The sequence below is a fragment of the Cygnus atratus genome, chromosome 3, assembly GCF_013377495.2.
Source record: "Cygnus atratus isolate AKBS03 ecotype Queensland, Australia chromosome 3, CAtr_DNAZoo_HiC_assembly, whole genome shotgun sequence".
Classification (NCBI taxonomy): domain Eukaryota; kingdom Metazoa; phylum Chordata; class Aves; order Anseriformes; family Anatidae; genus Cygnus; species Cygnus atratus.
The window spans coordinates 39,042,671-39,057,503 of NC_066364.1; the positions used below are offsets into that span (position 1 = coordinate 39,042,671).

Here is a 14,833-nt window from a genome sequence, read left to right on the forward strand (position 1 = left end):
TAAGCTAATTTCTTTGGTTGCAAGGGCGAACATCAACATTCAGAGCACCCCGAAAGTCTTGTGGGAGCAATCCCATTTGGACAACTGGCTAAGATGAGTCGTGGTTGTTTTCTCAAAGGCAAAAATCAGTCTTCCAGTCATCTTCTAAGGGCTTTCTATTTGTTCTGAGGAACAGGCAACATGTGGCTGTCCTGGTTAGGGGGTCCCCAAAGGCAGGCATGGGGAATACCCTTCATGGCCTGTCAATGTCTTGTGAGTGTCCCGTGAAAGGCTGGCTAAGGACCAGCTAATGACACATGTGGCTGGAACTGAGTCCAAACCTTTTGCCAAAACAGCTACATCACCACACGCCTCCACCCCACTCCACTGCCCCATGGCTTGTGGGGATCCCACCACTTCAGGGCTGTGTCCTGCTGCTGCCAGCTGTACATAGGGTGTATGGCAATCGTAGGCCATCAAATCTGCTTGGAAATCAGTCACTGGCTGGGCCCCACCACATCGTGCTCACAGCAGCTATGCCAGCATAGCACAGCACGGCTGGCTTCCAGCCCTAGCCTGCTGCTGTGACCCCACAGCTGATATACATGGGCAGGTCAAGTCTTCTTCTGGAGGCAATGCAGGTTAGCATCAAAAGCTGGTGGTATAAGGCATCGTTCATTTGGAGAACATTTTGTGGACAGCTGTGGCTGACCCTGAGCATCTCCTGGGAACCAAGAGCCTGGAGCTTTTCTGCCAAGGGCCTTGGGAATTTATTGAGGGCATTTACTGTCTAGGGCGTTGGTTGGCTTGTGGAGTAGAGCCTGAGCAAAGGGAGCCAGCTGAAAGACTTGTCCCAGACAGCAGGGGATGGCTTCTTCTTGCCCAAATCAAAGCATGCCACATGTGATGTGTGATATCCAGGCACCATCTGCCTTGGGAAAGCTGGGTCCTCCCCCTCCTCGCCTGTGGTCACCCCATATGGCCACAAGAGCTGGACACAATGAGCAGCACCTCATCCTGCTCATGTCTGGTGTCTCTCCCTACTGTTCTCACTTCGTCTGAAATGATAATTCCTCTAACCAGGAGAATAATGACCCCAATGCGTTATTTCAAATGTCATTTTTTGTAAAGGAATTAATCAGCTTACTGCGAGACTGGGTTACATTTTAATTTTTATAGTGCTAAAGTCTTTCTGTTTTTAAATGCATTTTTTAGTTCTTTAATTTTCAGGAGGGCAGCATCTCAGTTGGTTAGACCATGCCTTACTCTAATCTTTTCAGTGTGGAAATTTGACAGACAATAGCCATTATTCAGTAGTCCTGGTATCAGTTTAGCCCGTGCACATTTCTTTTCAGCCATATTGTCTGCGTTAGGGATAATAGCAAAGATTGGACAGCTGGGAACTACAGGCAGTTTTATCTTCCATTAGTAAGTGTGGAGAGAATCTTTTCAAAGCACAAAGGATGAATTATATGTAAAGCTTTCATTTATAGTCAAATGGAGATTGAGAAATCTACCTGCCCTGAAACACATGCCCTGAAATTTAAAGTAATTATTAACATTTCTTCAGCCGTGGGCTGCAGGTTTCACAAAAGGTCTCTGTAGCTTATAGCTGTAATTAATGGCTCAGTTTTTCCAAGGAGCTTTGCGTATTTCAAAGTACTTGAATGCTTCCACTGAATTTCTTCCACCTTTTGAAATGCTTTTTATTTAAAATCAATTACAAATGAGGTGTTTATTCAAATCCTCTACCACTGGGCATTAACTTGTAGCTAGCAGCTCTCCAAACAGAATTTAAATCACACTTTAAAGTTCACACCATGAAATGGAGTCATTTCCACCCTTTCCATTTTCTGTTTTATTAACAGGTTTGATTACAGTGATCAGCACAGTGGTTTGTACCCATTGTACAACAAGTTTAGCACCAGCATTCCTCACAAACTTCTCAACATGTCCTTTTTTCAGAAGGAAAATGTGAGAGAACCCATAATTTTTATTTATGGAATAACTTGCAAATGCCTCATTTCATGGCCCTTGGCTGTCAATAAAAGACTTTCTTCAAATCAGCATAATCTGTAAGTTTTCTTGGGCATAATAAATGTTAATTTACATACTATATGTTACAATTTCACATATGTACACTATTTCACAGAGGTACACACCCCAGTGTCTTCCTTTGTTATATGCTACCCATATATACATTATACATATGTGTACATGTATATGTGTATATATGTATTTTTTTTTCAAAGACATGATTTGATTAGACAGAAGTAAGAATATAATGCAGGCAGATGCAGCATGAGCGGAGCCGACATTTTGTCTCTTCATGGTTGGACCAGGTTACTCAGAGATGGTGTACTCATGGGCTTTATTTGCCCAAATCCCTTATGCACTTCTGGAAATCCTGTCCTTCAGTAGGTTAATTGTCCAGATGCTCAGTGCATCACAGAATTGGGTTGCATCCATCCAACAGTTGTCAGAGCCTGGCTTCAGGCACTATTTTTCAAAACATTGGTTGGATCTTGGGATTGTAAATTAGACAGTGCTCATGAAGTCTCTTGTAACCCAGGAGAGATGAAAAGTAAAATACATTCTCAATATCATACTTTAATATTTGCTCTAGCTTCATGCCTAGCCATATTCCTCCTAATAAGCAGAAAAACACAATTCATAAGCTGCCTGAAGCAAATGTCTTGGTTTTATTCTCATCTATATTTTTCATCTGTTGTTTTAATGAGTAATAATTATAAGCGGTGCCCACGATAGAATTTTTTTTTCCTTTAATGGAAAAATACCCTTCTTGATGATGTTGCAGGCTGTGTAATTGTGTCTGGTAGAAACAGATGTGGATGTTTCACCATGCACCAATCTATCAGTCACGTACACAGGCGCGTACAATAATCGTAAGGTTCAGAAACCATTACTGTGCTCCACACACATGCTAGTTAAGCTCCTCAGCCCCTCCTGAGGTAGGTAAATGTCATTGCTCCCCATCTTCCAGATGGAGAAGCCGAGGCACCGGGAGGTTGAATGGCAGCACTGGGCCTGGCGGTGCAGGCCTGCCGGCCTCCGGCAGTGCATGGCCCCAGCAAAGGCCCCTGCCTGCCCCGCTCTGTTGCCTCATCACAGCGCTGAGACCCATCCTGCTATGTCCGGGCTTTAACCTCTCAAAAGTTGTCTGGGCTCTCTTCTTTTTAATAGTTTTTGCCTCTTTAATGTGGTTATTCCCACTTGTTGATGACAGAACTGTCCAGGTTTCAGCTCCGAGAAGAGTGGGGTGTGGTAAATTCACGGATCTAATGGCTCCAGGAGAGAAATGTCAGGGTGGGAGAGAGGACAAGCCTTCCTCTCAGACACTGTCCTCCCATCACTTCCCTTCTCTGCAGTGATTTCAGGGCTGTGTTTTCTTACTTTCATGACCACACAGAACTCCATAAATGACAGTTATTAACATGGCTGATGAAAGGGGTACACCGTTCTTAATTTAATTTCTCTGATCAGTTTTGTTTCCAGTAAATCAGTGTGACCATCGGTGTGACTTAGGCAGCAATATCTGAGGCACAAGGAAAATTCTGGGTGTTGTTGACAGCCTGGAGTTGACAATTCCCAGCCCACTTCTACATCCCTTGAGATTTAAGATGTAAGATTTACTGCTACAGTAAGTAGGAAAATTCACACACCAACAGTTACAGTTTTATTATTTTTGTTTGTTTGTTTCTCCCGTATTAATATGATTTAGATGAATCTTCCTGGCCCAACCCTAGTCAGATGTGTAATTGAATCTTATTATTGAATTGCTTTCTACACTCAGTCCCAGATCTTCATACTTCAGGCTCTGCCCATCCTGCTGAATTTCAGCTTGGCAACCAAATGCTTTGATGAATATAATCTCCACAGCCAAAAAGCCACGATGCTTTTTAAAAATAAAAGGCATGCAAATTTGGCCATCATTGTCTTGCTGCTATTGTGTAGAAATATTTGGGTTTTGTTGTCAGTGCTGTTAGCAAAGGACGGGAAGATATCACTGGATGGAAAATGAAATGCCAAGCTCTGTAGTTGGTTACAATGCTTTCCAGCAGCTTCAAATGACTTACATCGACCTTGTAGCCAGAGGTCAGACAGGGTTTCACTGAATCCCACAGTATTATTCTTGCCACTTCAATCTCTGACATGTCTATATTTTTGTAGAAAGAAGTTCTGACAGGCATCTCTCCCTCTTGATCCAAAACCCCTAATCAGAAGGGCAGTGTGTTGATTTGGAGAGGCATGTTGGGATACCCTGTTTCTCCATGGTCTGCACTTTCCTCACAGGGGTGAGGAAAATCTTTGAAAGCTACCAGTGCTGCCCTCAACAATGTTTTCTACTTCTGAAGAAAATGATGGTCCCAGAGATGATACCCATTCCCATACAGTGACTGTGCATGCTACTCACAAGCTTTCCTTCTCATTTTAGAGGTCAGGTGCTACATATCACGTGCTGCACTCAGGTTATATGGAAACACATGCCTAAACCTCCCTGTTTCCATTACGCGCATACCCTGGGAGCCATCTGCTGTGAATTCATGGGCTGTGAATTCATTGTTCTGTTTTATCCACTCACTCAAACATACCACCTGCACTCTGTAACCAGCCCTGTGGATCCTGGACAGCCAACAGTCTCGCTGGTGTCGATGTAGGTCCTGTCCAGAGAGAACACAATTCGGACCCTAAAAGGATGTCTCGTTCATAAGCCAATGGAAAGAAACATTGCATTCGTAAGCCAAAGAAAAGTCGTTGGTCAAAGACAGAGATTTTTGAAAGGAGAGGCCTCATTCAGACCCCTTTCAGGAGATGCAGTTCCCAGGCCACTCCTTGCAAGTCGCATACGTCAACTCCCCCAGGACAGCCTGTGTCAACGCACTCTCTGGTTGTCCATTGCATAGCAGGCAGCTCCAGTGTTGCCGGCCCCAAACGTACATACAGCACCTTTTGAGCAAACAACGGGCACATATTTTCAAGTATGAGAAACAGCATGTATCACAAAGCAAACGGGAGCTGGGGTGTGGGTTGGAAAGCAACTGGCACAGCAGGCTTCTCCATGATGTGCATGGATTTGCCCACTGGAGGATGTGTCCTCCACTTTACCCACCAAAGCAGCTGTAAAATGATCAGATTTCTGGCTTTGCATCCAAATTGAACTTAAAAAAGAACCAACAAAAGAGAGTTTTGTAAGTGTCTTTTGCTTCAGTCATTGCCGTGCAGGCATGCCTAGCTAAAGACGGACCAATATATCAAATTAAAAAATATATAGGTGCCTGGAAATATTAATCTGGAGTATTTATCAATTGCATGAGTGTTCTGGATGATGAGCAAGCCCACATGGCCCTTCAGGCCTCTCTTCCTTGATGAATTAGATGCGTTGCTCATGGCTAAGTGCACAACCATCTTTTCTTGTTTTTCTTCCTCTGGGACCATCTGGCTTCTTGTATACCCTGCCAGGCTGTTGGCATCAGATTCACTGTAGTTTCCATCCAGCATCATAGTTTTTGAATGAGGTATTCCACATGTACATGGAAACTAGGAACACAAACAAGAAACACAGCTGAACACTGGAAGAACACAATGGCAATAGAAATGGTGCCTTTCTTTTAACAGACAGTTTGTAAACAGTGGAGCTTGAAATTTTAGTTGAGATACTGTAACCAAAAAAAAATCACTTTTTTAAACAAAAAAAATCATGTTTTTTCCTTGTGTTCCAAAAGAAAAAGGTGTGGTTTAGATACAGTGCTTTGACAAGCAGGTTCAGAAAAAAAATAGACAAAGTGCTTTTGCAGATATAAAAATTAACCAAAAGGGTTTTTTTAGCTAGCTCTGTTCAGCCTTTCTATCTTGAGATTCCTTGTTATGCATTCTTTGTGCTTACAAATATTCAAAGGCAAGATACAGTTTTATCTGTGTCAATGGGTTATCCAGTACATGCTATGGAAAAAGAGCCAAGTTCTGGTTTCACAGATAAATGTATTTCCTGTGTAAAACTGGTTTTAAATGAAGGCAAGATTTAGTTAGAAGTCCAGTGTAAAACCCCAACACTGTTTAAATCTATGTCAAAACTCACATTGATTTCAGCAGCGCCAAAGTGCATTCCACAGTGAATACAGGTAGAATTTTGAATAGCAAATACTATATTCTCACAGTTAAAATCTGTATGTTTTCTTTCTCAGCAACATGGATTATATATTTATATGAAATAAAAATGGATTCCAAAACCTCCTTTCTGTGAGGAGTTGCTGCTTCTGATTCCCCACAAATCGCTCTGTCTGCTTTCCTCACCCAGTAACACTTTGCCCCCAGTTCCCTCTTCTGCCAACTTTGATGGTTGGGCTATCCAAGGAATTGTTTATATAAGTTCAACTAATATAGTAAAGGATATACACACAAAAATAGAGTATACTCAGGACGCTATTGGAAAACTCCACACTGAAGACTTGCTCCTCAATTTAACCAACAGCTCATGTTGCTTACTGAAAGCCTGGAAAATGATTTATGAACTGTGTTCTGTGTTATAGTCATGACCAAATGCTTTGATAGCAGCAGATGGTGTTAAGAAAAAAACATGACAAGTTTGTAGCCCATTTGCTAACACATTAGTCCTGTCACTCCGGGAACTTTTTGGAGCACTCCATGTGTACAGTTGAACAACTGTGTTTTAAGACATACTTTATGCAAAGCAGGTGTACATGCAACTTGAGGGTTTTTTTTGTTGCACAAAGAGATAAACTTAGTTTTATCTCTCTTCAAAGATAAATCATATCCCTTATATCCTCCTCTCTCAAACAAACAAACAAACAAAAAAAAACAACCAACCAAACCAAACCAAAAAAAAAAAAAAAAGAAACAAAAAACCAGGAAAGAATTATGTTAGGCTCTTTATCATCAACTGATGACAGGCCTGGGAGATGGTGGGTGGAAGGGAATGCAGTTAAAGGCAGCAAGTTAATCGTTGCAGGACCCAACAGAGAAAGAAGTACATTCTGCGGATGTACTTTTAGCCCCAAGTTCCCTTGTTGCAGTTCCTTTGGTTTAATGTGCTGTGCGCTGACAGTCACCCATGTGGACAAGGGAGCCTAATGTACTAGAAGGCCACCTCCACACAGTCTTAAATCATACCTGTCTCCACAAACACATACACACAGAAGGACACTGCATAAGTTCACCCTGCAGCAATTTTAGTCTCTGTCTACGTTAATAAATTAAATATTGGCAAAGAGTGTCCCAGGGTATGGGAGCTTAACTGACAACACTACTGAAGTGTCAGAAAGATCTCTGGCCTCAATTTTGTCCAGGCCAACTAGCACCAAAACACTCCTGTGTATGGTTTGGGAATTAGCACAGGCACATTAAAAATTGTGAGCATAAACTTGGCTAACTGTTAGAGTATGCTTGGTCTCACAGAACAACTCTGCTAATACACCTACTGAATGCAATAGAAAGACGAGATCAGCTTTAAAAAAAAATATGAATGAATGGCTAAACAAGATCAAAGTTTTCCTCACTTTTTCCCGGAGTTTCCTCTCCTTCCGCTCTTGCACAGTGGTCAGGTAATTCACTGCTGCGTATTCCAGCACCGAGAGGAAGACAAACACAAAACTGACCCACAGGTAAATGTCCACTGCTTTGATGTAGGAAACACGCGGCATGGAGGCGTTCACCCCCGTGATGATCGTGGACATGGTCAGCACGGTGGTGATCCCTGGAAAGAACCAAGAGAAATAAATGATACTGGTTGATCCAGTCCATAAGGCTACTCTCAAGAAAAATAGAACTATGCTCTATATAATGTTCTGGCAGATGTTTGATGTGAATTATTTGGTGATAAGTATCTCTCTTGCTGATGCAAAACTGCCCTTACTGCCTGCACTTTGTGCACGTGAAGGGCTGAGTGTCAAGGAACAACAGGGCAGCCACATCATTTTGCTTGGAACTGCATTTACCTCCTTTCTTAACCCCCAGAGTCAGGATTCCTCTCTGCACTGAGACAGTTGTTCAGCTTTCCTTTAGCCAAAACTACTTCTATTTTAACACAGTGCCTAGAGTCGAGTCTGCTAAGACAAGGACTCCTGTTTCCTAACTGTACCAGTTTGTGCCCCAGGGACCGCCAGAAAGCAACCTGACTTCTGGTCACAGCAAAAGAGGATTTGATCTAAATCACAGGCACTATAACAGATGTGCAATGAAGATAAAATTAATACTTTTAATTGTGTGGTAGGAAAGTTTTATATTAAACAGTGCAAAAGAATGGCATTATGTTTTTACCTCTAATACTTGTCTGCAGTTTGAACTGTGGGAATTAAAAAGTTTTTAAAACCACTCTCATACAACCTATATAGTTGTGTGTATGTGTAGCTATTTGTATGTAAATATACATATGTGTGTGTGTATATGTATATAGGACATGGCGGGAGCATACAGGAGCTGGCGGGGCTCATAGAGAGAGCTTTAAACTAGGTGAGAAGGGGGACGGGGCTCAAACAAGGCTTGTTGGAGCCGTGCCGGGGGAAACAATGGCTAGGCTGGGGAAGAAGGCGATGGCCCAGCTGAAGTGCATCTACACTAATGCACGCAGCATGGGTAACAAACAGGAGGAGCTGGAAGCCATTGTGCAGCAGGAAGGCTACGACTTGGTTGCCATCACGGAGACGTGGTGGGACCGCTCCCACGACTGGAGTGCTGCAATGCCTGGCTATCGGCTCTTCAGGAGGGACAGGCAGCACAGAGGGGGTGGTGGCGTGGCTCTCTACATTAGAGAATCTTTTGATGTTGTGGAACTCCAGGCTGGGAATGATAAGGTTGAATCCCTGTGGGTTAGGATCTGCGGGAAGGCCGGCAAGGCTAGCGTCCTGGTCGGGGTCTGTTATAGACCGCCGAACCAGGATGAGGAGACGGATGAGGAGTTTTATAGGCAACTGACAGAAGTTGCAAAATCGTCGGCGCTTGTCCTCGTGGGGGACTTCAACTTCCCGGATATATCCTGGAAACACAACACGGCACGGAGAAAGCAGTCTAGGAGGTTTCTGGAGAGCGTGGGAGATAGCTTCCTGACGCAGCTGGTCAGTGAACCCACCAGGGGTGGTGCCCCGCTAGACCTTCTCTTCACAAACAGAGAAGGACTGGTGGGAGATGTGGTGGTCGGAAACTGTCTTGGACAGAGTGACCACGAAATGGTAAAGTTCTCTATTCTTGGCGAGGCCAGGAAGGGGACCAGTAAAACTGCTGTCTTGGACTTCCGGAGGGCTGACTTTGAGCTGCTCAGGACACTGGTTGGCCGAGTCCCTTGGGAGGCGGTTCTGAAGGGCAGAGGAGTCCAGGAAGGCTGGGCGCTCCTCAAGAAGGAAATCTTAACGGCACAGGAGCGGTCCGTCCCCACGTGCCCAAAGACGAGCCGGCGTGGAAGAAGACCGGCCTGGCTCAACAGAGAGTTGCGGCTTGTGCTTAGCAGAAAAAAGAGGGTTTATAATCTTTGGAAAAAAGGGCGGGCCACTGAGGAGGACTACAAGGATGTAGCGAGGCTGTGCAGGGAGAAAATTAGAAAGGCCAAAGCTCATCTGGAGCTCAACCTGGCTACTGCCGTTAAAGACAACAAAAAATCCTTTTACAAATATATCAACGCGAAACGGAGGACTAAGGAGAATCTCCATCCTTTACTGGATGCGAGGGGAAACCTAGTTACTAAGGATGAAGAAAAGGCTGAGGTGCTTAATGCCGCCTTTGCCTCAGTCTTTAGCGGCAATACCGGTTGTTCTCTGGATACCCAGTGCCCTGAGCTGGTGGAAGGGGATGGGGAGCAGGATGTGGCCTTCGCTATTCATGAGGAAATGGTTGGCGACCTGCTAAGGAGCTTGGATGTGCGCAAGTCGATGGGGCTGGATGGGATGCACCCGAGGGTACTGAAAGAACTGGCGGAGGAGCTGGCCGAGCCGCTCTCCATCATTTATCGGCAGTCCTGGCTATCGGGGGAGGTCCCAGTTGACTGGCGGCTAGCCAATGTGACGCCCATCTATAAGAAGGGCCGGAGGGCAGACCCGGGGAACTATAGGCCTGTCAGTTTGACCTCAGTGCCAGGGAAGCTCATGGAGCAGATTATCTTGAGGGTCATCACGCGGCACTTGCAGGGCAAGCAGGCGATCAGGCCCAGTCAGCATGGGTTTATGAAAGGCAGGTCCTGCTTGACGAACCTGATCTCCTTCTATGACAAAGTGACGCGCTTGGTGGATGAGGGAAGGGCTGTGGATGTGGTTTACCTTGACCTCAGTAAGGCTTTTGACACCGTTCCCCACAACATTCTCCTCAAGAAACTGGCTGCTCGGGGCTTGGACTGGCGTACGCTTCGCTGGGTTAGAAACTGGCTGGATAGCCGGGCCCAGAGAGTTGTGGTGAATGGAGTCAAATCTGGTTGGAGGCTGGTCACAAGTGGTGTCCCCCAGGGCTCGGTACTGGGGCCGGTCCTCTTTAATATCTTTATCGATGATCTGGATGAGGGCGTCCAGTGCACCCTCAGTAAGTTTGCAGATGACACCAAGCTAAGTGCGTGTGTCGATCTGCTCGAGGGCAGGAAGGCTCTGCAGGAGGATCTGGATAGGCTGGAGCGATGGGCTGAGGTCAACTGTATGAAGTTCAACAAGGCCAAGTGCCGGGTCCTGCACCTGGGGCGCAACAACCCCAAGCAGAGCTACAGGCTGGGAGATGAGTGGCTGGAAAGCTGCCTGGCCGAGAAGGACCTGGGAGTATTGGTTGATAGTCGGCTGAATATGAGCCAGCAGTGTGCTCAGGTGGCCAAGAAGGCCAACAGCATCCTGGCCTGTATAAGAAGCAGTGTGGCCAGCAGGTCTAGGGAGGTGATTGTCCCGCTGTACTCGGCTCTGGTGAGGCCACACCTCGAGTACTGTGTTCAGTTTTGGGCCCCTCGCTACAGGAAGGACATGGACGTGCTCGAGCGAGTCCAGAGAAGGGCGACCAAGCTGGTGAGGGGTCTGGAGAACAAGTCTTACGAGGAGCGGCTGAGGGAGCTGGGCTTGTTCAGCCTGGAGAAGAGGAGGCTCAGGGGCGACCTTATCGCTCTCTACAGTTACCTTAAAGGAGGCTGTAGCGAGGTGGGGGTTGGTCTGTTCTCCCACGTGCCTGGTGACAGGACGAGGGGGAATGGGCGAAAGTTGCGACAGGGGAGTTTTAGGTTGGATGTTAGGAAGTACTTCTTTACCGAAAGGGTTATTAAGCATTGGAACGGGCTGCCCAGGGAGGTGGTGGAGTCACCATCCCTGGAGGTCTTTAAAAGACGTTTAGATGTAGAGCTTAGTGATATGGTTTAGTGGAGTACTTAGTGTTAGGTCGGAGGTTGGACTCGATGATCTTGAGGTCTCTTCCAACCTAGAAATCTGTGTCTGTGTCTGTGTCTATATGTGTTTAGATAGATATAGATAAAATCGTGCAAAATAGTATATACTTTGTTTGGATAGTCATGGAGACAAAAATATTTGCAAGTTGTCAAAGCCACTTAAGTAGGCAAATGTAGCCAAAAAGTATTCATAGCTACTTCAACCTTTTCAAAGTAGCGACCTCTGCAAATACAGTTACTGTTGTTCATTTTATCATCAGTTTCTCCCTTTTTTTTCTCTCTCTCTTTTTTTTTTTTTCAATAATATCCACTGAACAGATTTCTTTCAGTGGAGTAGACTCTTGGCTGCCTCTTCTCATATGCTTGCTGCAGTGCACAGCTTTCTAATTGAGACAAGGTGTGGGGCTAAATTACTGTTTCATGCTTTTAGTATTGGAAACCTTACATATTAAAATTCAGAGATTTTTCTTTCTCTAATCTTTGTACAGAGTAAACAAACAGTTTCTTTTTATTCTCAGATGAAAGCATTTTCTCCAGCTCTGGCACAGAAAAAGCTCCTCCTGATGGGTCTTCAGATGTCCAAAAATGCAAAGTGGTGCGTGCAGGATTTTCAAGCCGCCTTCTTCCCACTCCTTCAAATGAGAGACATCCCCACTCCAGAACCCTCAGCCCCTCAACACAAGTCCCCCTTGGTTGAGAAGACACATACCTGTGCAGGATACTGCTCTGGATCCAGCTCTAGGCACTGATGAAAACTGTAACAGATGCCTTAACCTCTGTTCAGGTGCTTAAACTGTAAAACATGACCCTCACTGACAGTAGCACGTGTCTCAGCACTACAGGACTGGGCAATGGGGTAAAATCTTGGCTCATTGACTCATGAATTATGAAACCTCTCTTCTCTGCCCACTTTTCTTTTTTAAACCACAGCTCTCTCTGTCCTGAACTAAATATAGATCAGGAAGATTGCTTGGCAATGACGGACAAACTGCAAGTTTTGCAAGATATTAATCATCAAATAAGAGACAGTTGCTTCCCAAAAAAACTTTAACCATCAATATGACCAGTTCCCTTTCCTGCCAAAACTTTCATATTCAAAGATTTTCACACAGTCAGGATTGCTCTTACCCAAAGAGACTCTGGCAGGTACTGCTCTGCGGTCGATCCAGAAGGACACCCAGGACAACATGACCATCAGAGTGGCGGGGAAGTAGGTCTGGAGCAAGAAGAAGAAGATGTGTCGGCGTAACGTGAAGTTTATGTAGAGGCGATTGTACCAACCTGTGAGAAAGGTGGAAAGGCAGAATCAGTGAGAACAGCCTGGATGGCAGGTACAGCAAGGCAAGATCTTCCTTTCGATCTTTTGTTTCTAAAGGGCAGAAAAAAGGGATACTGATCTTTCAAAATATGGGTTGTCCAGACAGTGGAGGCTGCATTTCAGTGAAACACAATCCCACAGGAGACAAGTGCAGGAGGAGTTAGACAAGACCCTTCTCACTAGCAGTCAGTACGGCATTAGCAGTAGCTTTAGCAATAGCAGCAAATCAGAAAAGTCCAATACCTGTGCTACTGTAGAAAGCTAGTCTTGATGTAGTGTGGAATTTTTGTATCAAAAACTGAGACAAAGAAATCTTCTCATCCGTTTTCAGAGATTCATTCCCATTTTTCCAATACAGCATCAGATCTTCATCAGTGTAAGCATCTTAGGGAAAGAAAAAAACACAATATAGTATGGTTTTAGCTTGGAGGAAAAAAAAAAAAAAAAAGATTAATAGATCCAGAGAATGACAGAACAACAGATTAACAAACAGAAAGCCGTCTTTAACGTGAAGCAATGCCACAAGAAACAGTTTTCTAACAACAGTAAGTGAAAATGATCTTACCATATGATATACCAGGGCAACAACAAAAACAAAACAACAGGGCATCCTGATGCAGGGAAACACATTCTCTTTTTACTCCATGCTGGTGAAACTACAGGGAAGATGGTACTTTCCTGAGCATCACATATCAAAAATCGCAGACAAAGTATTGCTAACTCATGAGAGTAACTCAGGAAATAGCTATGGGTTAAATGGCTGAATTTAGGGGAATGGGGAAATGCAGACACCTCAAGCTGTCTTGGAATGATAAAGGCAAAAATGACAGGTGTGATTTGAAGCAAAAATCTAGAAATGTTTGAAGACCCTAAGTGAAAAACTTAAGGAGTTATTTGATACGTTCGGTGGCAGGAATGGAGAATGAAGGGGTTGTCAGGATGGCTGGGTGCTGGAGCACAAGGTGTAGGAGGATTCCACAAAATCCAAAGCTGCATCAAGGGATTTTTTCCAAGCAAGTAAAGGGCAACTTTCTCATGATGAGGGCAGTCAAACATTTGAATATGTAGCACAGAGAGGTTGTGGAACCCCTATTACTTTGTAGATGTTTAAAACCCAACTAGACACAGCCCTCAGAAAGCCACTCTAAAGTTCTCCCTGCTTTGACCACCATGTTGGACTAGCTGGTTTCATTGTCAACCTAAAACTCTTCTCCAGTGTAAATTACCCCATAATTCTGTGATTCTGTTGTTGCTAAAGGACAAATTCAGTTAAATGGCTGAGAAGACCTCAAAACATTTAGATGTTAGTCTTGGCACACCCTGGAGAAAGTTTACAGAACAACCATGAAAATTTTACTGTTCAAACCACTTCCTCCACAGAAAACTCCTTCCCAAAGAAGCTGACCCCAGGCCACAGAGTTTGCAGGATCACAGTTATCATACATTAGCCATATTGCTGATGAAATTTAGAGAAAATCAATGATCATTATATTCTACTTTGTGCTGTGACACTTGAAGGCACCAGCTTCCAGTCAGAGGCAATGAACACAACACAACTTCTCCCCTCAAATTTCTCATCAGCAAGCTGTTTAGAACCAGTATATGTTGAACACTTCTATTGACATTTTTGTGTGTGTTTTTTTTTTGAAAGTGCCCTCTACCAAAATTCATACAAGAATGCTTTCCTTGCAAATTCCCCTGTCATTCCCCCTGCAGCATAAGGCCCAAGCCAATACAAGCCAATAAGTTAATACAAATACTATCGGTGACTTTGGTGAACTTTTTTTTCAGGTTTTAAAATAGACTGTATTCTGAAACGTGTCTGGTTTATGTGAGTGCAGCAGCTCTGGAGCACGCCTAGCTAGAAACACAGGTACAACGTACAGCTTTCCAGCTCCAGAGAACACGTCTGAGAGTCCAGGGGGAAGCGGCTGAAGTCCATGTTGCACATTGCTGTCACTGTGATCCTAGAAGGCAAAAATGAGAAATGTTGTTTTCTCTGAGGAGCAATGAAGGAAGAACGTTAACACACACGGGCAATTTTACATCTTTAAAGCCAGCAAAAATCCACAAGAAAATGCCTAGCAATTCTTCAAGTACAAGGGAGATAGATTATATGCAGAAACTCCAGTGGACACTGTAATTTCAATACCTGTCAAGGAACT

General features: G+C 44.3%; 1 protein-coding gene across 1 annotated transcript in view; it reads right to left on the reverse strand.

Moving 5' to 3' along the window:
* Window positions 1–1,808: 1,808 nt before the first annotated feature.
* GABRR2 (gamma-aminobutyric acid type A receptor subunit rho2) overlaps window positions 1,809–14,833 on the reverse strand; it is a 34,644-nt gene continuing 21,619 nt past the window's right edge. Inside the window, exons 5-9 of the mRNA XM_035559459.2 lie at window positions 14,553–14,635; window positions 12,912–13,052; window positions 12,479–12,631; window positions 7,515–7,711; window positions 1,809–5,538 (exon numbers count right to left, since the gene is read on the reverse strand). Of these exons, the coding sequence (XP_035415352.1) occupies window positions 5,230–5,538; window positions 7,515–7,711; window positions 12,479–12,631; window positions 12,912–13,052; window positions 14,553–14,635 (883 nt within the window). The 3' untranslated portion in view covers window positions 1,809–5,229. The remainder of the gene's footprint in view (window positions 5,539–7,514; window positions 7,712–12,478; window positions 12,632–12,911; window positions 13,053–14,552; window positions 14,636–14,833) is intronic.